We start from the raw sequence: 24,661 nt of genomic DNA, 5'->3' as shown, positions 1-24,661 counted from the left end.
ATATTGCTATTGCAGACATCCTGCACACAGATAGCAGCTCTCTGATGCACACCAATCATATACAATATCACGAAAATCTATGCTTTGACATGAGCGCAGAGAGAGAATGAGAAATTGAGCGCGTGCATACTGATTCACCTTGTGCTAAGTGAAAATAAAACTGTTCTTATTGGGAGGGGCTTTACATTTAAGCTCTCTGTCTCTCTCCATTAGCATAGTCTTGTTTATCACTATGGCTGAGTTGTAAAAAAAAAAAAATATATATATATATATATATATATATATATATATATATATATATATATATATATATATAAAACATATTTTACCTCAAAATGCAGTAAAATGTACTCCTGCATATAATGGTAAAAATGATGGCAGTTTTGTTTGCTGCACTTTTATATAATATGATATTATATGATATAATGCATAATATATGGTACGATATAAAACTTAATATAATATAACAGCAAATTTATTGTTGCATCTTTTAAAAATTTAAAAGTATGAGCTATGAACATGAACTCGTTCATTTTAATGTATATGAACTACACGTTGGGCTAGCTCTTGTGAGTTTCCACACCACTGGATATAGCCATAGATGCTTTTGTGTAAATTAGTTGTAAATAATATTTAACATTATTTGTGATATGAAAAAAAAATCACATAAAACTTACAAGCCTTCTGCTGGCAAGTAATTGGTATACTGGTGTCTGGTCGACTAATGCCAATTGCATTTTGTGATTTTACACGGAATCTGTAAGTTTTTCCTTCTTCAAGTCCAGTGACATGACATTTGGCATCGCTGACAGTTTTAAATGTGATCCAATCAGTGGCCCCCTCTTCTTGATGCTCAACAATAAATCCTGTGATTTCACTTCCACCAGTACGATCAGGCCACTCCCATTCAAGCCATACTTCAGTTTTTTCTGCATCTACATGATGCAAATTCTTAGGAGGGCCAGGAGGATCTAAAAAAAAAGTATAATGCGTCAGGTTTTGTGTTAATGACATTACTTTTTGCTTAGCTATATATAGTATAGTAAGCAAATAGTAACATTTGTATTATATAGTTAATTCAGTTCAAGGTGTTCCCATAACAAGGTTTGCTGGTTTGGTTAAATTAAAATGGAACAGAATTGTATTAATTTAATTCCACTTGAGAGTGAATCCAAACTTAGAGACAATGATAGAGATACAGTAACACCCACACTATAATTTCAGCAAAGTGAGTCAAGATAATCTTAAACATTTTCTTAATTAATACTTACAGAGAGGATCAACTGCCTTGACAGGCTTGCTGGTTTCGATAAATGCACTTCTTCCGAACTGATTCTCAGCTGCCACACGGAATAAATACTGAACACCTTCCATTAGGTATAAAGCCATGAGGCTAAGCTTCTTGGACGAGGCACAGACTGGTACCCAATTCTCAGCTGCAACATCTTTTTTCTCCACAATATAGTGAGAAATCACAGCACCACCATCATCCTCTGGCTTTTGCCATGTTAGATAAGCTGCCTCACTTGTAACTTCAGAGACTGTAAGCTTTCTTGGTGGTCCAGGCTTATCTATGTTGCATAAAAGGTCAAAGTAAAATTAAAAAAAGAAAAGAAGTAAGTGTGTGTGTGTGTGTGTGTGTGTGTGTGTGTGTGTGTGTGTAATATTCATACCAAGAACAAGCACTGTGCATGTTGCCGTCTTTGTGCCTGCTGCATTTTGAACGGTTATAGTATAGTTTCCACAGTCAGCACGTGTGCATTTCTTTATTTGCAGTTTACTTCCTCTTTCTGTGACTTCAGTAAGACAATGAGCAGGAACATCAGCACCATTTTTCTTCCAGGACACAGTGGGAGTTGGTATGCCCTTAATCACAGCACTTAGTGTGATATCTGTTCCAATCATAGCAAGATGGTCCCGTGACATGTTGGCATCTAATAACAACTCTGGCTCCTCTGCAGATAGGAAGAGTACAAAATGTGAATAATTATGTTTGTTTTGGAATGCTATTTTTTTGTATGTTTATGAAATAGCCTAAAAAATAAACAATTACCAAGTCTGTCGTGTACTTTGACTGGTTCCTTTACATAGGCAGGGTCAGATTTTCCAGCCGCATTTACAGCCATAATCCTAAAACTGAATTCTTGACCCTCTTTAAGGTTCTTCACAATAAAATTGGTATCAGGGCATGACTCTGGTTTGTCATTGGCCTGCATCCATTCAATTGCTCCAGGCTTCTGATACTCAATAAGGTATCCAAAGATTTTGCCTTTACCATCATGGCGAGGTACACGCCATGAGAGACTCACAGAATCTTTTGTTTTGTCTATGGCCTGAGGTAAAACAGGTGGGCTGGGACGAACTGCAAAAGTAAATGTAACAATTAAAATGTGATCGTGAAATTACACAAATATTAAAACTATATACATTTTTATATAAATTGCAATCAAAATATCAGTCTACTGAAAACGTACTGAATGGTATGTACTACTACATTTTAAAAGAGTGTCCTGTTTATTCAATTCAATTCAATTTTATTTATATAGCGCTTTTAACAATGGTCATTGTCTCAAAGCAGCTTCACAAACATGAAACAAATTCCTAGAAAATGGAAGTGCTTAATTAAGGACACTAATGTTTAGGTGTTTCAGAAATAAGTCATTTAGACAGTCTAGAAAAAGTATATACATTTACCTGAACAAAATATACATGATTCAAATTTTAATACTTTTGTTAAAATTCCTAAACAATAAGCTATTAAGGCACACCTTTATGGACTCTTTCACACATTCCCAAATTGTTCGTGAGAGAGAGTGCCAAAATTGTACTGAATGATCAGGTTATCACATCCAGGCACTTTTTTTCTTCTTCCACAAAAATTGTAAAAGAGTTGTTCTATGAGCATAAGGAACCATGTTTATACCTAAATTGACTACTACAGAATTCCGACCTACAAGATTTATGAACCACCTAAGGACTGCTACAATCCACCTTTGTATAAATAAGCAACTACTACAATGTTTTTGAGCCATCCATATTTTTTCCTGAACCAAGGCAATCTCTTGGATCAAGCTCTAACAATCTCCCTAGGAGTTTTTAAGGTATTGAGTTTGTAGCAGTTTGGGAGAAAAATTTGAGAATGTGGAGTAGGGTCCTAAGAAAGATCTTGTTAATTTCTAAATAAGCTAATGGCTATTAGCCACTGCATTGCAATTTAATTTGCTGTTTATGTCATATGATTTAAAAGTGTTGTTTAAAGGATAAGAATCACATACCAATAGGATCCTTGGCTACGATTGGCTTTGAAGGAGGGCTAGGGTCTCCAGTACCAATTTCATTCTCTGCTGTAACACGGAATTCATATTCACAGCCTTCAGTGAGATCTTGCACCCGGAACTGTGTAGCAGGGTAGATGGGCTCTCTAGTTGCCCTGGCCCATCTCTTAGCAGAGGGCTCTTTCTTTTCTAAGTAGTAGTTAGTAATGGGCTTGCCACCATCACGTGGCCGGTTCCAAAGCACCAGAGCTGAGTCATGATACACCTCTTTAACTGTAGGCTCATCAGGTGCCTCAGGTACTCCTAAAAAAATAATTAACATTAAAATTCTCATAAAAAGCTAATCAATACAATGTGTAAAATATACATTTACAAGCAAAAATGTTTCATACTGAAAAGATCCTTGGCCTTTATTTCTTCTGACTCCAGTGGGTCACTGATGCCATACATATTCTCAGCACTGATTCTCATGATATATACACGGCCTTCCGCCAGCTTGGGCACTTTGCAGGTGGTTTTTGTGCTGGCAGATGTTACTGTGGTCCACATGTCCCTGTTAGCATCTCTCTTTTCAATTATATAGTTTGAAATTTCACATCCACCATTATCAAGTGGAGGCTTCCAAGAAATTATCATATGATCTCTATGAACTTCCTCAAATATAACCGGACCTTCAGGTGGCGATGGACGATCTGAAATTGGTATTCGCATAAGATATCACTAATTATATAATTTATAGTAAATATTGAAAAAAAATTATATTGAGCTATAAGTAATAAGAAAGTGAGAAAGAAGAAAGAAAAAAAACAACATACCAACAACAATGACATTGCAAATGCCTTTGCGGGACCCAGTACAATTTTCTACTGTAACACAATATCGACCACTGTGTTCACGCTGAGCCTTGATAATGCCAAGGCACATGGTGGTCAGTGTATTTTTTAATTGAACATGTTGATCTTGCTTCAGCACCTCATCATTTCTCGACCATGTAATAGAAGGACGTGGTTTGCCTGAGTAGCGCCCTTGCAGGGCAAAACTTTCTCCAACACGAATAATAACTTTTTCACGGAAGTCTACTTCAATTGTTGGTGGTTCTGAAATAAATCATAAGTTATTAATCAGCTGCACCCAAATAAATATTTCTATAGTTATATTCATATGTACTTGTTCTTTGAGTGAAACTGAATAATTCATACCAAGCTCATTTTTGCATGTGATTGCTTTAGTGCAGAAGGACGGCTTGCCCTGACCAATCTCGTTGACTGCACTCACACGGAATTCATAAGAGTCACCCTCCAAGAGACCATCGTAGGTGAATCTCCTGTCCATCAGCTTCTCTTTGGTCAATCTCATGAACTTGTCCTTGCCGATCATGCGTGCCTCCAGTATGTAGGACGTCACATCAGATCCACCATCATTCTTTGGTGGCTTCCATGTTAAACTAATATAGTTTTTAGTGACAGCAACAACCTCAACTTCTTCTGGACGGTCTGGTACACCTAATAAAAATAAAAGACAGATATATGTTTACAGTGGAATTTTGGATTGCGAGCATAATTTGTTACGTAAGCAGGCTATCAATTTACGAGTGTTAAGAAATATTGGAAACTCAAATTATTCATTTCACAGCCCCCAAAAAATAAATACATTTATTTTCACTTTAAATTTTATATTAATTATTTTTATAAATAATTAATATAAAATTTAAAGTGAAAATAAAACAAATTAACCTGCACTTTACCTAGTAAAAATAAATCCTGACAGATAAATGTTCTTGTTAGTGTTTGTGCGCCTGTGCGCGCTGTGTGTATGTGTCTGTTTGTGTAAGCTAAAGTAAGAGGAGAGGAAGAATGAGACCCTCCTTTTCCACTCAGGGACGTGCACACTAACGGAATTACTGCTATAAAATAAAAATAAAACAAATTTACCTGCACAGAATCGTGAAAGAGCAGTGTTTTCATAAGAGAGAGTATGTGTGTGTTATAATAACAGTACACGCGCGCATGAATGCTGATTATACCATTGAGAGACACCCACTAAAATCGAGCAGGGGAATCGGTTACCCACAATTTCTCATCGTGCATGAGAGAAAAAACATTGGCTTAGTTGTGATCACGTGATGCTCGGCGTCAAAACAAGAAGTGCATGTGTGCTACATGATACTCGGTATTCGTAAACCAAGACTTGCTCTTTTTCAAGTCAAAATGTATTTAAATTTTTGCTCGTCTTGCGGAATACTCACAAACCGCGTTACTCACAATCCGAGGTTACACTGTATATGTATAATTACGGCTTTAGTTTCTTCAAAAATTTCTTTAAATTTTCAGATAGATTTATGTCTAATGTATAATATGCTATTATAATATAATAAAGTAAAACAACTTACTTAGACGTTCCTTGATGAAGAGTTCACAAGCAGTTTCACGGAATGGACCAACACCAACTGCATTTTCAGGTGCAATTCGGAACATGTAACCTTTTCCTAAAGTAAGATTATTAACAATGGCATTTTGCCTAGCTGCACTGTAAGAGCATGCTGTCCAAGCTTTGCGTTCAGCTTCACGTTTCTCAATTATGTAGTTAGATATAGGAGAACCACCATCATCATCTGGAAAGAACCATGTCAATTTGCATGAGTCAGTAGTAAGATTATCAGCTATAAAGGGTATACCAACTGGACCAGGAACATCTGGGGAAGGGAATAAAAAGAGAAATGTAACAATGTGTGATAAATTATTTGCAGATGTGTGAATATTCCAGCTTCTACACATAGATATCTAAATTCTCTTGCTTACCAAGAACATCGACAATAACAGTCCTCTTCACCTCTCCACCAGCATTCTTTGCTGTTAAGCTATAAACACCTTGTTGCTTCCTTATGCAATTCTTAATTACTAATGAAGTGCTAATCGATGTGGTCTCAACAACAGCTTCTGGTGGGACAACTCCGTTATCTCTGTTCCATGTGATCTCAGGTGTAGGATGGCCTGATACATATGCTATAATGCGAATCACACCACCTACATGAACAATTATCCTCTCTTTCATTGAGACATCCATTTCAATTTCGGGAGCAACTAGAATATGAAAAACAAAGATTTTACAAATTTTAAGAAAAAAATTAGTATATCCAAACAATGAATAGATGCAATAGCAATAATAAATGAGAGAACCTTCACTAATTGGACTTACTTATTTTTTCTTTCATTTCAAGAACTTCAGCAACTTCTCCTGGTTCACTTAGCCCAGCAGCATTCAATGCCAACACTCTAAACTTGTAAAATCCATTTTCTTTCAGCCCAGTGACTACAAATTTTGTTCCTCTGACTTCTTTTTCTTTGGCCTTAAATGTTACAAATTAATCATAATTAATAATATAATACGAATAATAAAAATACATTAAAATACAGTTCATTTGAACAGTATCTTATAACATGTAGTTAAGGAAGTACTTAATTTTATTGCCTACCTTAACCCATGCTTCTGTGCCTTCCTCTTTGTACTCAACATAGTAGCCAATGATCCTCGAGCCTCCATCTTTCAGAGGAGGAATCCATTCCAAGTCAGCTGTTGTCTTTGTCCAGTCAGTAACTTTGGGGGTTGGTGGTGAAGGAGGAGCTATGGAAAAGCAGAAATATTAAATCCCTAAGAAAATCAAACAAATAAAATAATTACTATTATAATGGCCTTGTAGAGAAGTGACAGCTCAGCCTTTACTGTACTGAATTACTCATCAGAAGATTGTGAGTTCATATTCTTGTACCACCAAGCTATCACTTTGACAAAGTTCTTAATTCTCGCCTGCTCTATTGTAATGTAGCATGCGTCTCATGAAAGAATCTGCTCAATGGATACATTTACATGAAAATCTAGATGCTTACCAATTGGCTCTCTGGCAACTGTCAGGTCAGATGGTAAACTTGGGAGTCCACATCCAGCAGCATTGATTGCAGTAACACGGAACAGGTACTGACAACCTTCAATAAGTCCCGTTACTTTATGAGAAACACCAAAAGGCATTGGTCTGACTGGATCACGGGTAACTCTGTTCCAGCGTTTAGATGTGGTCTCTTTGCGCTCAAGCCAGTAGCCAGTAATTGGACTACCACCATCCGTGTCTGGTTCTTCCCAGTTTACAGTCATTGAATCTATTGTAATGCTGGATAGTGTTGGTTTCTCACACTGGCCAGGAACAGCTATAAAAGATGTAATAAATTAAGTCATAATTGAGCAAAACTGAGCTAATGTCTTTTTAATTACTTTTTGTTTGAGCATAACAACTTACTGAAAATATCTCTAGCAATCTCTGGTTCACTGTCAAGAGGTTCACCAACTCCATATTTATTCTGGGCCCTGATGCGGAACACATACTCATGGCCGGGCATTAGACTCTCAACTGTGAATATACGTTCTTTAGGTGCACCTGGGACAGGAATCCATGATTTTCTATTAGCAACACGTCTCTCTATAGTGTAGTTAGTGATTTTGGAGCCACCATCATCTATGGGTGGTAGCCATGACAGTGTAATATTTTCAGCATGAATCTCCTCAAACTTGATCGGTGCAGAAGGAGGTCCAGGAAGTCCTGACAATAAAAATTTGGTGATTAATTACGTAGGTGTTAAAGTATGCATGCTAATTCCAAGACTTGTGTAGTTATACCAGCAGTAAATGATTTGATGTCCGAGCGACTTACCTAAAACATTAAGTCTCATCTCTTTGGAGACCTTGCCTAAGCTGTTGCTGGCTGTGAGTGTGTAAAGACCAGTATCTGAGCGTTTGCCCTGCTGGATCAGCAGAGTGCAGCTATCATCAGTGACAAGCTTATTGATATGTTCATCATATTCAACATTAACCTTGGCATCACTCTTGTGGGGTGGGGCCTTCTGCCAGGTAAGGGTAGGGAATGGGCAACCCTTGATCTTAGCAAAAATTTTTATATCTGTACCCTGCTCTACTTCCAAAAATTCTTCAAGCTCAATGGAAGGTGCCCCTAGACGAAAGAGAACATTTGTTTAATGTTAAATAACAAAATTTGGAGTTTAAATTCATACACAGTAATACCAAGTAATTGTGAGTAATAATTATAAATGATAAACAAGCAACAAACATCAAGTAAATACAATCAGATTACAAGATTAATTTGCATAATGCAAATAAAAAAGGGTGCTTTACGTACTTGTCTGGTCCTTAACAATAATGGGTCCTGCAGTAGAAGATGGTTTACTTGCACCAGCCTCATTTACAGCCTTGACACGGAATTCATACTCAGCACCATCATGTAGGTCCTCCACTTTAAAGGTTGTGGCCTCAATGTCACGTCTATTGCACTGTCTCCATGACTCTTTCTGCTCTCCACTAGAATCCCACCAAAGTCGTTCAACAATGTAGTGAGTTACAGGAGATCCACCATCATTTCTCGGTGGCTTCCATGTTAAAGTCACTGTACCTTTCGATACATCAACAATTTTGACTCTTGTGGGTGCATCGGGAGGATCTGCAAATATACAGAATTTTAAATGAGCAGTCCTTACAAAAGTTATTTGCAAATTGGCATTTAAAGAGAAAGTCACTGGAATTTAATACTTACGGATGGGATCCTTTGCTTTTGTCCTCTGGAAGGTTTGCAGTGGAGGTCCTATACCAAAGCGATTCTCAGCCCGGATACGGAACAAGTAGTCTTGTCCCTCAATAAGGTCTGGGACTACCAAGGACTGGCCAGCACATGCTGCATTGACCTTTGTCCAGGCTTTTCCTTCAACTGTCTTTTTCTCAATGTAGTAGCTCTGGATTCTCTCACCACCATCATTATCTGGAGGCTTCCATGAAAGTCTGCATGTACTCCTTGTAATGTCAGTGATTTTGAGATCTTTAGGAGGCCCAGGCAAGTCTAAAAAAGAGAATTTTGTTTAAAAATAGTTTTTGCGTGCATGGTCATAGATTTGTTTACCAACTGATATCTGTCTTACCAAGTACTGTTACACGGACTTTAACCACTTTAGTACCAGCTTTATTGGAGGCGGTAATGGTATACTGTCCAGAGTGTTTGAGCTTACACTCAGGGATAGTTACTTCTGTTGTGGTATCAGTCGAAGAGATCTATTGAATAATTTTAAGACAATAGAGTTAATTTCATAATAAGTGTATTAGGGGTTTTGACTCAAAAGTATAAGCAATGTTTTACCTTAGATTCCACTGGGAGCTTGTGCTGCTCGTTCTTCGTCTCTGTTTGGGCAGCTCCATCATATTCCCATTTGACCTCTGGAATCGGTCTTCCAGATATGGTGGCAGGGATTTTAATTGTTGTTCCAGCATGACAAGAAAGCAGGTCAGGAGCTGCGACTTCCAACGTAATAACAGGTTCCTCTGCAAAGTTTTAATATAATAAATATTTTAATAACCAAAAGCTTAATTTTAGTCTAATTAGGCAAATATATTGAAACTAAAAAAGTTTAACACTTTTTAATGAAATGAAAAAGTACAGAAAAACCTTACCTGTGATATCTTGTACGATGATATCACCAGTCCTGGCACTTGGATCTGACTCACCAGCATCATTAACAGCAACAATCCTAAATCTACATTTCTTGTTCTCCTTGAGCCCTGACACAGTGTAAGATGGAGTGAGAATGAGCTTATCAGGTTGATTTACTCTTTTCCACTCATCTGTGCCTTCATCCTGAACCTCAAGAATATAACCTTTGATGGGACTTCCACCATCCTTATCTGGTGGAGCCCAGGCTAACGATACACTGCTTGTTGTCTTGTCTTTCACATAAGGTGCAGAAGGCTGGCTTGGTGGATCTGTACAATAAAGGTATAATTTATTTTAAAACAGCCAAACACACAATTTTATTTGAAAAATTACTGCAGGATAATCCACTTACTTCTTGGATCCAAGGCAAACGCACATTCTGTTGCTTCACTTGGTGGTCCAATGCCAGCAGCATTTTGTGCCATCACACGGAACTGGTATTCAATACCTTCAATGAGATGCAGCACATTGTACTCTAAGTTTTTAACAGCTGGCTTTGTTACAGGAGCCCTATTGACTCGACTCCAGTACACAGCTCCTCTCTCCCTCTTTTCAAGCCAGTAGCCCTGAATGGTTGATCCACCATTATCCTTTGGAGGATCCCAAGCTACCAGCATAGATGTACTATTATGTTTAAGGATTCTTGGTCGCTGGGGTGCACTAGGCAGACCAAATGGATCCTTGAGGACTACTTTCTCTGATTCACATCCATCACTCACTCCAAACTTGTTTTCTGCTTTTATCTGGAACTGGTAAGTGCCATAGGTTTCAAGCTTGTATACCTTAAAGAAAGTGTTACAAAGATTAGAATTAATACCAGTGTTTTTTTCTATCACAGATTTTGTTCTCCTTATGAAGCTATTGTTTAAAACACAACATGTTCAAAATACACTAACCGCATAGCGTCTGTCTATGATACAGCATGTCAGTTGCTCCCAGTCTGATTTCTTTTTGCTGGCATCCCTCTTTTCAATTATATAATTGGTGAGGTCACTTCCTCCGTTGTCCTCCGGAGCATCCCATGTGAGGTAGCAAGACTCACTCTTGATATCAGAGACCACAATGTTTCGTGGTGGTGTAGGACGATCTAGGGGAAAAAGAAACAACTAAGAATTAAAAAGGATTTTTTAATTAAAAAGAATTAATAATCCTTGAGATTATTATTTAAAAATATATATCTTGGGTCTTTTTAAAGAGTTTTTTTTACTGCTTGTGCTTACTTTTATAATAAGCTTGTTTTTAGTAAAAAGTTTTGCGAAATTAGGTGTGTTATCTGGTGTTGTACTGCATAATATATATATATATATAAAAAAAAATAGAGGCATACCTAAAACATCAACTCTGACAATTTGTTGGCCTGTCCCACGAATATTTGTGGCAGCTACTTTGTACACGCCTGTGTCTTGTCTCACAGTTTCTGGAATGGCAATTTTGGTTTTGATAGTTTGTCTGTCAATCTCCTCAGATTCAAGTGTCATGGTCTCAGTTGATTTGTCAAGAACAACTCCATTCTTTGTCCACTCATAGGTGGGCAATGGCAAACCAGTTATTTCAACAGGAATTTCAATGGCTGGTCCTTTCTTGACAGTTATGGTATTGGCCTTCAAATACTTCAACAAACGTACAGCTGGGGCAACTAAAAGAGTTAAAAGAAAACACACACAAACATAATCAAATGTATGGACTACAAAATAAATTTTTGACTGTAAAAAATAATAAAAACTAATACATACACTCATCATCTTGAATATTGACATTAATTGGTCTGGATGGTTCACCCTCGCCAACCTCATTGACAGCCTTCACTCTGAAGTCATACATCATGTTCTCATTCAGATTCTCAAGCGTAATTGTGAGATCTTTGCAGATCTGATGATTGGCAACATCAAATGCATCACCGTCTTGTCGCATCTTTTCCACGTAATACCCTCTGATGGGAGAACCACCATCACTGCGAGGAGCCTGCCAAGTAAGGGTAATAGTGTTTTTGGTCCTTGCAGTGTGTCGAAGCTTCTCTGGGGCAGATGGGACACCTAGAATTTCCAGATATTTAAGATATCAGATACAAGTGCTCATTGCTGCTGTAAACATGTTCAATTTAAACAAGATTTAAAAAATGAGAGATCAGCCATTCTTCCTGTTACCTTTAGGATCAACAGCTAGGACAGGTCCCAGTTCAACAGGGACACCAAGGCCAAACTTGTTTCTTGCAACCACTCTGAACATATATTCTTCACCATCAAGAAGGCCAACAATGTCACATTTGCATGAAGCAGTTTCCAGTGGTTGTCTGTATATGTGCATCTTGGCATCTTTTCTCTCAACAATATATCCCATGATCTCACTTCCACCATTATCAATAGGATCAGCCCAAGTAAATGAGATCATCTTCTTGCTCACATGTGCTGTTTTTAGATCAACTACTGGTCCAGGAACATCTTCAAAACAACAAAAAAGTTACTTCAAATCTATTATGACCATTCAAAGTTAGAAGCATAGGACGAATTTAAAGACGCTGACTTACCCATAACTTCAACCTTAATAAATGCAGATTTTGTTCCGCTGGTGTTGGTTCCTGTGATCTCATATTTGCCATGATCAGTTCTCAGAGCATTCTTGATGGTTACAGTGCTGGATTTTTCAGCACTTTCAATGATAACACGGTCTTTGTCAGGTTCAGCATCATCTTTCGTCCATTTCACCTCTGGTATGGGTCTGCCCACAACATAGGCTGGTATACGGAGAGTCTCTCCAGCTTTTATAACTACTCCATTTCTTACAGAGATATCAAACACAATTCCTGGGGCCTCTGTTAAGGAATAAACAACATATTAGACATATTAGACATTTCATTTCTATTTATCAATAATGATTTTTTTTTTTCTAATATTCATACCTTCAGGCTCTTTCACTTGAACTGGTTCAGTCATTCCTGGAACTCCATGACCACCTTCATTTACAGCATAAACACGAATGTTATAATCTGCTCCCTCAGTAAGTCCAGTCAAGGTGTACTTGCATTCTTTGCATCTAAACTCAGTGCTGCGAACCCATTCTTTCTCCCCAACAAGGCAACGCTCAACATGATATCCAAGAATATCTCCACCACCATTGTATAATGGTGGTATCCAGGCAATGTCAACTGTTGTATTTGTAGTATCAACAATTCTTGGCACAGGAGGACCCGGAGGCACTGCAAAAATATATAATGTTATCAATAACAAACATATTTTGGGTATTTACAGTCTGTTTAAAATTATGTAACAATCATTCTCTCTTTAGTTTTTGTTCAGCAAACATATTTCTTGTAACATTAAATTAAACATACTTATTGGATCTCTGGCAAGCACAGGATCAGTTGGGACACTGAATTCTCCAGGGCCAGCAAGATTCTCAGCACAAACTCTGAAGACATAAACCAGGCCTTCCATAAGACCATCAACCTTGAGTGCTAGGGAACTGAGAAGATTGCGGTTCACTCTTGTCCAGTACTTGCTGTTGACCTCACGTCTTTCAATCCAGTAGCCCAAGATGGGGCTACCATTGTCCTTAGGTTCATGCCAGGACAAAGCAACACTGCTAGAAGAGACTTCTCCAATTCTTGGCATGTTAGGAGCATCAGGAGGATCTGAAAACACAAGGTATTTAAAAAATAAAGATCCTGAGCATTTTAAAGTAATTTTTATATGCAGTGGAACTGTTTGTTTTATTTTGAACAAATGATGATTGTGCTCATGTTTTACCAAACTGATTCTTTGCAACAACTGGCTCCGAATAGCATGGTGGTCCACGGCCAAACTTGTTTTCAGCTGTAACTCTGAAAATATACTCTTTTCCTTCAATAAGTTTGGGTACAGAATAGTTGTATCCTTTATGGGTTGATGTAACAGTAACCCAGCCGATTTCATCAGTGGTGAAGTCTTTTTTCTCGAGGATATAATTGATGATTTCACTGCCACCATCATCAAGTGGTGCACCCCATGTACAAATGACAGAGTCTTTCCTGATCTCATCAAATCCAAAGTTTACAGGTGGTCCAGGCTTGTCTATAATTTATATCAAACACATTTTAGAACAATCAAAATGATGACAGATTAACAATTCTGGAAAATGAACACTATCAAACACAAGAACCTACCAAGAACATTGACAACACAAGATGCAGTTGCAAAACCGTGGGTATTCTCAACTCTGATGGTGAAATTTCCATGATCATCTCTGATGGCATCACGCACCATCATGGCAGTCTCTCCTCTCTTGCTCTGGTCAAATGATAGACGATCTACAAGCGGAGGATGGAACACCTCTTCTGGTTCTGGATAAATAGCCTTTGTTTTCTTTTTCCTTCTCACAACGAATTCTGGCTTCTTTTTTTCAGTCTTCTTGACATTCTCCTCATTCCTGAACCATGACACAGTAGGATATGGTGATCCAGAAATGTGCGCATCCAATCTAATCTCCTCACCCTTTTTGATGGTCAGGCCAGATGCAATACGTGCATGTAGTGATACCTTCGGTGGATCTAAATAAAAGAATATTTATTTAAAAAGGTTGTTTATATACTGTAAGTATTGCATTTATTATTTTAAAGCTGTGTCACCACACATACCAACAGGATCTGCAGCTTTAATTGGGGGAGTGCTGCGGGAAGGGTCACTTTCCCCAGCCACATTCTCTGCACGAACACGGAACTGATATTCCTTGTCTTCTGTCAAACCGGTGATGGTATAGGAGAAGCCAGGCACTAGGTCTGGAACACATCTCTCATATCTATCACCATCCTTTTCAATTTTCTCCAGAATATAGCCAGTAATCGGACAGCCACCATCATAGGGTGGGGGTTTCCAAGTAAGTTTAACGGACTGAGAGGTAGGGTTGTGTGCCTCAACCTCAACTGGTGGGTCAGGCCGCTCTGAAATATTTCAAAAAGCAAAATAAAAAGAACAGTGCATTAACTAAACAATTAAAATAGTTTATATTGTTGTTTCTTAAAAGGTGATTATACTTACGCTTCTGCTCCTCTGTGATGACAGGGTTGCGAAGCTCAAGATATTCACCACTACCAATTCTGTTAACAGCCTTAACTCTGAAGTAATATTCACCATTTACCATAAGGTCTTTCACCACAAAGGTTAGTATATTTACTCCAGACATTACAGGCATGAATGTCTTCTTCTGTGCCTCTCTGCGCTCCAGTACATAGTGCAAAATAGGGCTACCACCATCATTATCTGGGGGTTCCCATGTTATTTTACAGGAGTTCTTGGTGACTTCACTTGGAGAGATGCTCTTGCATTGTCCAGGCAGACCTATTGATGGAAGCCAATTAATTAATTGATGTTATTTTCATGATGAATCATATATATATATATTTAAAAAAAACACAGCTGTCTTACCAATTACTTTAACATTAATTGTTCCAGTAACAGAACCTAGGCTGTTTTCTAGGGTAACTGTGTAGACACCAGCATCTTCGTGCTTGCATTTCAGAAGCTCAAGATGAATACTGTTGAGTTCACATCTCATAGTCAACCTGTCATCTGCCTTGAGTTCTGCCTCATCTTTTTTCCATACCAATGATGGCTTGGGAATTGCTCTATATGGGATCTTTAGATGCATCTTCTCACCCTCAACAATAACAACATCTTGAGTGTCTAACTCAATTTTTGGTGCACCTGTAAAAAAAAAAAAGGGTATTAATATAAATACATTATACAGAATTTTACAGAAAAACTATTAAAATCAGTGTAGCGTTGAAAAAAATACACAATGCTTACTGTCTGGATCTTTAGCAAAGACTTTGTCTGAGATATCAGAGGGATCACTGACACCAATAGCATTGATAGCACGCACTCTAAGAACATATTGTTTCTCAGGAATTATGCCATCTTCCGCCTTGAATCTGAGCTCTTTTATGGGACGAGCATTGATCCTCATCCACTTATCTGTGTCAGCCTCAGCAAGCTCAACATGATAACCGGTCACGGGGCTTCCCCCATTCTTCTCTGGTGCCCTCCATGTAATGTTGATGTGCTCTCTGCTGGCATCAACGATCTTAACCTCAATCGGGGGAGATGGTGGGCCTAAAAGCAAGCCATGGAATAATGTATTATTTGTATTGGCAAAAAATCCTATTTGTGCCATATTATGTGTGAAAAAAGTGTTAACATACATATAGGATCCTCAGTTGTAATAATGTCTGTTGGTTCACTTGGGTCGCCAACTCCAGCTTCGTTTTCAGCACGGACCTGGAATTGCACCTCTGTTCCCTCATCAACATCAGTCACCTTGTACTTGATTTCAGGCCCTGCAGTCTTTCCACACTTTATCCAGCGAGTGCCCACTTTTTCCTTCTTCTCAATAACATATCTGTAAGTGGGGGTATGGTCATGTTATTAGTAAATATTAACATATATTACATATATTCTTTATTCTGATGTTTAATGTGAACATGTGCAATGTGTTAAGCTGCATAACGTATACATGTACATCTGTTCTTGATGACGTGGCAATGAGTGTATGATGTATATGTATATATAATATAAAATGCTAATATACTTTGTGATTGGTCGTCCACCATCACTTTTGGGAGGCTCCCATTTCAGGTCAACATGTCTCTTGGATACCGAAACCACAGTCAAAGCATAAGGAGGTCCAGGAGTCGCTAAACAAACAAACAATAATGTCTTTAATAAACTGCTCTTTGCTCAGTTTAAGTTAAAACTGTATAGAATTAATTATGCTGCAGAAATAAGCATTTGCACTTACTGAAAGTATCTTTTGCTAGAACTGAGTCCTCAAGCTCATTGAATTCACTCACACCTGCAGAATTCTCAGCTGCCACACGGAACACATAAAGTGTTCCCTCATTAAGTGGAGTGACAGTGTATTTTGTGTCTTTAACCGTAGTGTCTACAGTTTGCCAGGTCCAGCGCCTTACATCTCTTTTCTCAACAACATAGTTGGTAACAGGAGAACCACCATCATTTTCAGGTTCAGTCCATTTCAGTTCACAGTCAATCTTTGAAATGTTAACCACCTCAAGCCAGCGTGGTGGGGATGGAGGATCTGTTGAAGTGCAAACGTTAAAGGTTTTTTAATTTATTTTAGCTTCTGCCTATGCAATTCCATAGCATACAGAAGGAATTGTACTTACAGAGTCTTTCTTTGCACACTACAGGGTCACTAGGATCACTTGGCTCACTTTCTCCAGCAGAATTTACAGCTTTGACACGGAAGGAATATTCCTGCTTTTCCATTAGTCCCTTCAGCAAGTGCTCTGTCATGGGCACATCTTCAGCTACACGGACCCATTCTTCAGTTCCACTCTTAAGGAGCTCAATGATATAAGACTGAATTTTAGCTCCACCATCATGCTCTGGTCTAGTCCATTGCAAGAATGCAGATGTCTTTGCGATGTCTTTGATATATGGTTTGCCAGGGGCCCAGGGAGGATCTATAAAAATAATTATAATGTGCTTTTTCAGGATTTTTTTTCGTATCACAGCAAATAACTTGACTATATGTGTTATTGCAACATACCAATTGGATCCTTGATCAAGATGGGATCCGTTTCAGCACTTGGTTTTCCAACGCCTGCAAGATTCTCAGCCAGCACTCGGAATTTGTACTTTTTCTTTGTGGCCAACCCTTTCACTCTGCATTAAACATGCATATTGTTCTTGCATTACTATAAAAACAATCAAGTTTAAGTTCTCCATATTTAGCTTGTGAATAAGTACGTACCTTAGTGTAGTATCTTTAATTGGCAACTTGTTGCATTTGATCCATTTGTCACTTTCTGGATCAAACCTCTCAACCCAGTATCCAGTGACTGGACTTCCACCATCTTCATCAGGCTCATACCAGGTCAAGGTTACGGCATCCTTTGAGATATCTGAGGGCTGCACCCTACTTGGTGAACCAGGAGACTCTAAATAATAAAATTAATAAAAAGCATAGTAGCATTTGCACCTATTTAAAAATACTAAACAATTAAACTGTATTTGGGTAAATACCTACCAAACGAGTACTTGGCAACAATTGGAGGATGCTCAATGGGAGTACCAATGCCATACTGGTTCTCAGCAGATACCCTGAAAACATACTCTTTCATAGACACCAGTTTGCAGGCCTTAAAAGTAGTCTGCTTGACAGTGGCAGAAAGCTTTTGCCACTCCTCTTTATCCAAAGGTCTCATTTCCACAATGTAATTGGTTACAGGAGAGCCACCATCATCTCTAGGGGCATTCCAAGCCAGATAACAGGACTCATTGGTGATGTCAGTAATATCAAATGCAGCTGGGATACCAGGTTTATCTGTTACAAACACAGCAAATAGATCTATTAGAAATTGCTTTGATTTATAGTATAAAATATAATCAACTTTTAGTATCAAATGAAAATATCCCTCAACATTAGCGTCACATAGGAAATTGATTACATGCGGGAATTAAATTTCCGACTTAATGTCACAGAACTTTCTACAGTTAAATCAGAATAAAATTTAAATATTAATTATGTGTCTCTGTCTATCTTTAAAAATAGAGGTTAGAAATCAGTGTGACCCAGATCAACAATATCTCTAAGCTCATATTTTATTATTTAAGAAAAGGCAAAAGGTTTTCCATTTTCATGTACAGACGATGGATGGATAAGAAACTAAAGAAAGAGACTCCCAGCGTATCTCTTTCAGTGTCTTTAATATTACCATTAGCTTTAGCATTAGCATTATCAATGGTTTTACCCCAATGTTGCATCATAGTTACTTAAGTAACTAAAAATATATATTATGCCACAATTCATAGTGAGGAAAAGGGTCATAGACCAAAGGGTTAATTATATTGTTATTTAGTTCATCATATAGTACGGTACCAAGAATGTTGACATCAACTGTTGCAGTTGCACGACCACAGGTGTTGACTGCCTCAATGATGTAAGTAGCTGTGTCGGCCCTTGTTGTCTTAGCAATAGAGAGTGCAGAGTGGCCAGGCTTTGTGTCAATGGTGATTCTATCATCTGGTCTAAGGATAAGGTCAGCCTTGGTCCATTTCACCCTGGGGTCTGGTTTTCCAAGCACATCTGCTGGAAGGTCAATCTTTGTGCCAGCCTTGGCAGTCAAGCCAGCCAGGAGTTTGGCATCCAGATGAATAACTGGAGGTTCTGTGGTAATGAGGTTGAACATTTATGTTGTAAGCATAAAATAGTATGTTAAGGCAATGACTTGGTAACAGTTATATAAAAAATTACCTTTAGGATCAACAGCAAGGATCTCATCTGTTGCCTTGCATGGCCTGCTAGCTCCAAGTCTATTCACTGCCCTCACACGATAGGCATACCACTGGCCTTCAAGAAGGCCTGTCACCTGAAATCTATTTGAAAATAAGATGTATAGATTGAAACTTGCATCCATATTAAAATAAATACTTCTTGTAAATTAGAAATATCTGACACTTACTTCAGTTCAGGTATTGGATCACCACAGGCCTCCCATTTGTCAGTGCCACGCTGGCATTTATCAACAATATATCCCTTGATAGGAGCACCGCCATCATATGAAGGGGGCTCCCAGTACAAAAAGATAGTCTTTGCAGATTTATCTCTCCATTTCAGATTGTCTGGTGGTTCTGGCACAGCTATATTTAAAAAACAAACCCAGCTCTCTTATCTACTACATACATTTGTGTTAATAATTAAGGAATATTCTGTATGTATGAAAATTAATAATATTCACTTATGGTTATTCCATCTCATAGTGTTATAACTTACTGGCTGGAGATGAAACATTTACTGGCTCATCAATATATGCTGGTTCTCCAGGACCACATTTGTTACAAGCTGTTACACTGAACAAGTACTCCTTGCCCTCAATCACATCTGTCACAGTGTGCTCGAGGTCCTGCACACCAGATATGACCTGAAAGAGATAACATTTTTGTGATTTATTCTTACTTTCATTGATTTGATTTAAACTATATATACATATATATATATATATATATATATATATATATATATATATATATATATATATACACACACACACACACTAAGGTAACCAGTGACTAATACCCCCATTCCACTGAGTCAAATTTGCTCCCGAATCTAGACCAATGCGAATTCCTTCCAAACTATCGAAAGCTTGGTAGAGGATGGTAATGGCTTCTTTTGGGCTAGGTATGAATTCTGACGTGTTCGTTTCCATATACATTTTCATTTTTAGAATATTTTTGGCATAGCTGTCAAATTTCTGCAAAGCTTGAAGTGAGAGTTTGAAAATAAGGGCATGGTTTTGGGCGCACACGCACACAACACCCCCACTGCGCATACACAATACATCTTACCCTGCATGCTTATCAAATTTTGAGTGTCTTACGAATATAGAAAGTGCTATGTTATATAACTCTATACAAATATGTTAATTTAAGTGTAAATTATTACATGTATTTTCCTCTTTGGATGATCCTATATCATTGCCCCCAATGTTAAATACAGCAGGTGCAATTGCGGGCACCTTTTGCATGTGATTGATGTCTTCAAATGTGTGGTAATTTCAACAGGATTATGCTACAGTACACCTGTTTATGTGAGAGGGTAGGCAGGACATGTGTCTATGTCTATAGACAATGTCTATAGGTAAGCAGTTATCTGTTAACTGGACGATATGAGGTCATTATCAAATTGTTAACACCTTTGTAATAGTTCGTAATAGTCATTGTGTTGTTTTTTATTTCACTTTATGTCGGTTATGTTTACCATATATTTTGGGGGCCTAATAAAGACACAAAAGCACAAACGGAATAAATATTGTACTCTAAAAGAAATTATTAACATCCTAACCTTAACCCATGTTTTCCGAGACACTTCTCTCTTCTCAATGTTATAACCAGTAATAGGACTTCCTCCATCATGCTCTGGTGCTTCCCACGAAAGATGAACATGATGCCTGGTCACCTCAGCAACCTTGAAGTCTTTGGGTGCACTTGGAGATGCTTAATAAAAAGAAGCATAAAGTGCTCATACATGAAGCATTAAGTGTACAGTCAAGTCAAAAATATATCATATGATCATTTAGAGTGTTTTCAAAATTACAATATGACATACCGATGACATTTACATCAATCTCTCCAGAGACTGAAGTTACATCATTCTCTAAGTGCAAGATGTACGTTCCCTTGTCTGGTCGGACACTTGGGGTAATGACTAGCTCAGTGTAAGTAGGCTTTGTAGCCATAGAGATGCGATCTCCAGGGATAAGTTCGTTATCACCAAAAGTCCACTTTGCCTTGGGTGTGGGGTATCCAGCGATAGGCACACGAATAGTAAGAGCATTGGGGACAAAAACTTCAAGACCTTTTTTGAATCCACTTAGATCCATTGTGGGACCAACTAAGAAGATCAAAAACAATGTCAGTGAACCCATAAACATTTTGCAAAAAAAGATTAATCTGATGCAATGTTTGTGTCTTTTTCAGTTAACAATTTTGATTTTATGATTACCGTGTGGGTCATCTGCCAAGAGTGGTCCAATCTGTTCAGCTGGATCAGAAACTCCAGCTGCATTTTCTGCAGATACTCTGTAGTGATACTTCTGACCAAACTTCAAGCCAGACACCTAGAATAGAGCCAAAACACATAAATTAGCTAAACCACTCAATGCTAGGTGCAAACTATTTTTTAAATACCTGTTTCTTCTACATACCCTATAATAAAGGTCTGGGCAGAGCCTGGCATTGCACCTTAGCCAGTTGCTTGTGCCATCTTCACATTTTTCAATGATATACCCTGTGATCATACTACCTCCGTTGTTAAGTGGAATGTCCCATGCCAGCTGAACAGAATCTTTTTTTGGATATGTATAGTTGAAATTCAGTGGTGGGCTTGGTCTCTCTGTAACGCAAGTAAATATAAAAAATATAAGTTTTAGAACAGCTGAGCTATAACCTGCACATAAACACTGCTCTCACAGAGAGACCACTTACCAATGGGATCCATGATCTTGACAGGATCAGTGGCAGCACTTGGCATGCCAACTCCGGCTCTATTCTCAGCTCTCACACGGAAGATATACTCCTTATTCTCAACAACATCATTTAGTGTGGCTGTGCGGTCCTCAGCCCGGACCACAAGCACAGGCTCCCATTTTACAGATGTCCTATCACGTAGTTCAATTACATAAGAAGTGATCTCAGATCCACCATCAAACAGAGGTGGTTTCCAAGTCACTGTGGCACCAAACCTGTTAACGATTCCTACCATGACATTCTGAGGTGCGTCAGGAACATCTGAAATGAGGAAAAGATATGAAATCAAAGTTTGTCCTCTTGTAAAAGTTTTGAAAAAAAGCTGCATAAACATATTTATAGACTAAAGGAAACAAGGTGCTTACCAAATTTATTTTTGGCTTGGACTGCTTCATTTGTACAGACAGGCTCTCCATTGCCAACTCTGTTGCGAGCACAAACACGGAAGAAGTACAAGTTGTCTTTTTGTAATCCACCAACACAGTACTCTGGAATATCAGCTCGGTCGGTGGCCAGGGTCCAAGCCTTGCGCTTAACATCACGTCGCTCAACCACATAGGCCAAAATCTTGCTTCCACCATCACTTTCAGGCTCATCCCAGGCCAAGCTGACCTCACCATCAGCGGTATCAACAACTCTCAAATTCTTCACCGGCCCGGGAACATCTAACAATTAAAGTTGATAATTATAAAATACTGTGGTGATGGTCATAGCCTTCTATATAGTCAGTGAGCAATATGAACAATAAATATATATAAAAAATTATTCTCCATTATAAGGTTTTTCTTGTGTGCTAACATACCAATCACATCCAGATTGATGAAAGCCTCTCCCTGTCCATGCTTATTTTTGATGACAATTTTATAACGTCCCTGGTCTGACCTCTTAGGGTCCTTTAACCTGTATTCTGTCTTGTCCACAGATGTGTCTGTGTTTTGCATTGGAAGACCAATGTCATTGAAGAACCAATTAGCCTCTGCACGAGGGTAAGCATCATAGGGAACTGTTATCATGAAGGGCTTTCCAGCATCTGTTACAAGATTCTGGTCTGTGGTTTTGATTTTTGGTACAGCTGTAAGAAGATAGGAATTGTGAAAAAAAATTGTAGTATAAACCATATGCAGCTACATCTTTCCTTTAAATGAACAGAACTTAAAAAACAAACAACAACAACAAACTTTGTACCTGCAAGGTCAAGCTTGGCTCTTGCATCTTTATCCTTGGCGACAACTCTGTACTCGCCCTGATCACGTGGCCTGATCTCACACACTTGAAGTCGGTGAACTTTGCCCTCACTGATCATCTGGTATTTGTCCCCTTGGACGATGATCATGTTGTTCCTCATCCATTTAACATCAACTCTGTCTTTGTTAAGCTCAACTTCAAATACAACGTCTAAACCTGGGGCCTCAGATATATCTTTTGGGGGTCTGACAATTTCTACTGGGATCTCTGGAGAGGAAATGAGAGGAGAGAAATAATGGTAGAACAATTTAACAGAACGGGTAGAAACATGCATTTCTCTTGACTAAGTATGGATGGCAAAATAACCTTCAACAAAGAGACGAGCCCTGGATCTTTTGTCATCTACTCCACAGGCATATTCACATTCATCATCAGGTCTGCATTCCTTAATGTACAATGTGCATGTCTTTCCATCCTTTTCCATGTGATATCTGGAAGGCAAAATTGGAAAAAAAAAAAAAAATATATATATATAAAATTATTGTGTGATAAAATTTACATTGTATGTCAATACCAATTTGTTATGGCTTCTATATTGAAGCATACAAAAAGTATACATTACCTTGGTCCTTCTCTGATTTCGCGACCATTTTTGTACCATTTAGCAGTGGCCCTCTCCTTAGAAACCTCGCAAACAAACTCTGCATCTTCAAATTCAGTAACCGTCTGGTCTCTAAGTTGAGTGGTGAAATCAGTTGGTGCCTCACTGATGATGAGTTCAGCTGAAGACTTGTCAGTGCCAGCAACTGCAGTGTATTCACCCTCGTCATCCATGGTGCAATCCTTGATGGTCAGCGTGTGCTTGTTTTTGTCCACCCGGTAAACAATGCGTTTGCTAAGGGTGATTTCCTGTCCTCCCTTTAGCCAATGTAAAGTCACATTTGGTCTGTTCACTTTGCAAGTAAAGCTGATTGTTTTCTTCTCCTCAGTTTCACAGTCCTCAAGAGGATCTGTGATACAGAGCTCTTCCTCTGCAGAAAGGACAAAATTGTTAAAAGTATATAAATACACACACAAATTATATACTCCACCTGTCCTCAAAAAGTCATATACCTAAGAGCATTTGATTGGATAATTACTACAATTGTTGATATGTTTTAGCTGGCAACAATTTGACTCTTTTGACTCTAACTGATGAAGCGAGTAGCCTCTCACTCCTTAAGCATTCATGTTAGACAACCCGATGGGCAAAGTTATCTTACATAAAAAGAGCTTACCTATTACACTGACTTTCCCAGAGCATTTGGCTTGTTCACCACGCTGGTTGGTCAGTATAATGGTGTATGTAGCCTCATCAGATTTATCTGCAGCTTTGATCCTCAGAGAGAAAATAGTGTCTCTTTGTACCATGACGAACTTGCTGCTTTCAAACATAGTCTCAGTCTCCTTTAGCCACTTGGCCTTAGCTTTCTCTGAGTTAACCTCGCAGTTAAGAACAATTTCTTGTCCTTCCTTCATCTGAGTGTCTTTGATAGGAGTGATGATCCTTAGTTTTTCTGAAAAAGGATAATAGTACAATAATAGTAAACATTCATAGTTTGATCTACATTTGAAGTACAAAAAGTGAACAATCATTTAGA

The 24,661-nt window shown here is 38.3% G+C and overlaps 1 protein-coding gene across 1 annotated transcript in view; it reads right to left on the bottom strand.

Moving 5' to 3' along the window:
- The window catches only part of ttn.1 (titin, tandem duplicate 1), a 137,304-nt gene that overhangs the window by 57,622 nt on the left and 55,021 nt on the right, over positions 1-24,661 (bottom strand). The window contains 56 exon segments of the mRNA XM_053496981.1: positions 678-971; positions 1,272-1,571; positions 1,674-1,955; positions 2,054-2,362; positions 3,276-3,578; positions 3,668-3,967; positions 4,091-4,372; positions 4,475-4,777; positions 5,665-5,967; positions 6,074-6,355; positions 6,471-6,621; positions 6,748-6,896; positions 7,160-7,474; positions 7,564-7,863; positions 7,975-8,271; positions 8,458-8,775; positions 8,869-9,168; positions 9,248-9,377; positions 9,463-9,644; positions 9,774-10,082; positions 10,166-10,595; positions 10,710-10,900; positions 11,141-11,449; positions 11,547-11,846; positions 11,958-12,251; positions 12,338-12,622; positions 12,710-13,006; positions 13,142-13,441; positions 13,557-13,859; positions 13,952-14,335; positions 14,423-14,725; positions 14,823-15,122; positions 15,210-15,488; positions 15,591-15,896; positions 15,986-16,182; positions 16,372-16,477; positions 16,582-16,881; positions 16,970-17,269; positions 17,356-17,471; positions 17,560-17,746; positions 17,836-18,132; positions 18,688-18,975; positions 19,063-19,184; positions 19,271-19,448; positions 19,582-19,729; positions 20,653-20,804; positions 20,917-21,201; positions 21,313-21,427; positions 21,515-21,702; positions 21,795-22,097; positions 22,202-22,501; positions 22,639-22,908; positions 23,022-23,288; positions 23,388-23,512; positions 23,644-24,052; positions 24,299-24,577. Coding sequence (XP_053352956.1) covers positions 678-971; positions 1,272-1,571; positions 1,674-1,955; positions 2,054-2,362; positions 3,276-3,578; positions 3,668-3,967; positions 4,091-4,372; positions 4,475-4,777; positions 5,665-5,967; positions 6,074-6,355; positions 6,471-6,621; positions 6,748-6,896; positions 7,160-7,474; positions 7,564-7,863; positions 7,975-8,271; positions 8,458-8,775; positions 8,869-9,168; positions 9,248-9,377; positions 9,463-9,644; positions 9,774-10,082; positions 10,166-10,595; positions 10,710-10,900; positions 11,141-11,449; positions 11,547-11,846; positions 11,958-12,251; positions 12,338-12,622; positions 12,710-13,006; positions 13,142-13,441; positions 13,557-13,859; positions 13,952-14,335; positions 14,423-14,725; positions 14,823-15,122; positions 15,210-15,488; positions 15,591-15,896; positions 15,986-16,182; positions 16,372-16,477; positions 16,582-16,881; positions 16,970-17,269; positions 17,356-17,471; positions 17,560-17,746; positions 17,836-18,132; positions 18,688-18,975; positions 19,063-19,184; positions 19,271-19,448; positions 19,582-19,729; positions 20,653-20,804; positions 20,917-21,201; positions 21,313-21,427; positions 21,515-21,702; positions 21,795-22,097; positions 22,202-22,501; positions 22,639-22,908; positions 23,022-23,288; positions 23,388-23,512; positions 23,644-24,052; positions 24,299-24,577 — 14,622 coding nt within the window.

This window comes from Clarias gariepinus, chromosome 5, assembly GCF_024256425.1.
Source record: "Clarias gariepinus isolate MV-2021 ecotype Netherlands chromosome 5, CGAR_prim_01v2, whole genome shotgun sequence".
In the NCBI taxonomy this organism is placed as follows: domain Eukaryota; kingdom Metazoa; phylum Chordata; class Actinopteri; order Siluriformes; family Clariidae; genus Clarias; species Clarias gariepinus.
The sequence above is the reverse complement of the archived record's forward strand: the minus strand, read 5'-3'. Positions and strand labels throughout refer to the sequence as shown.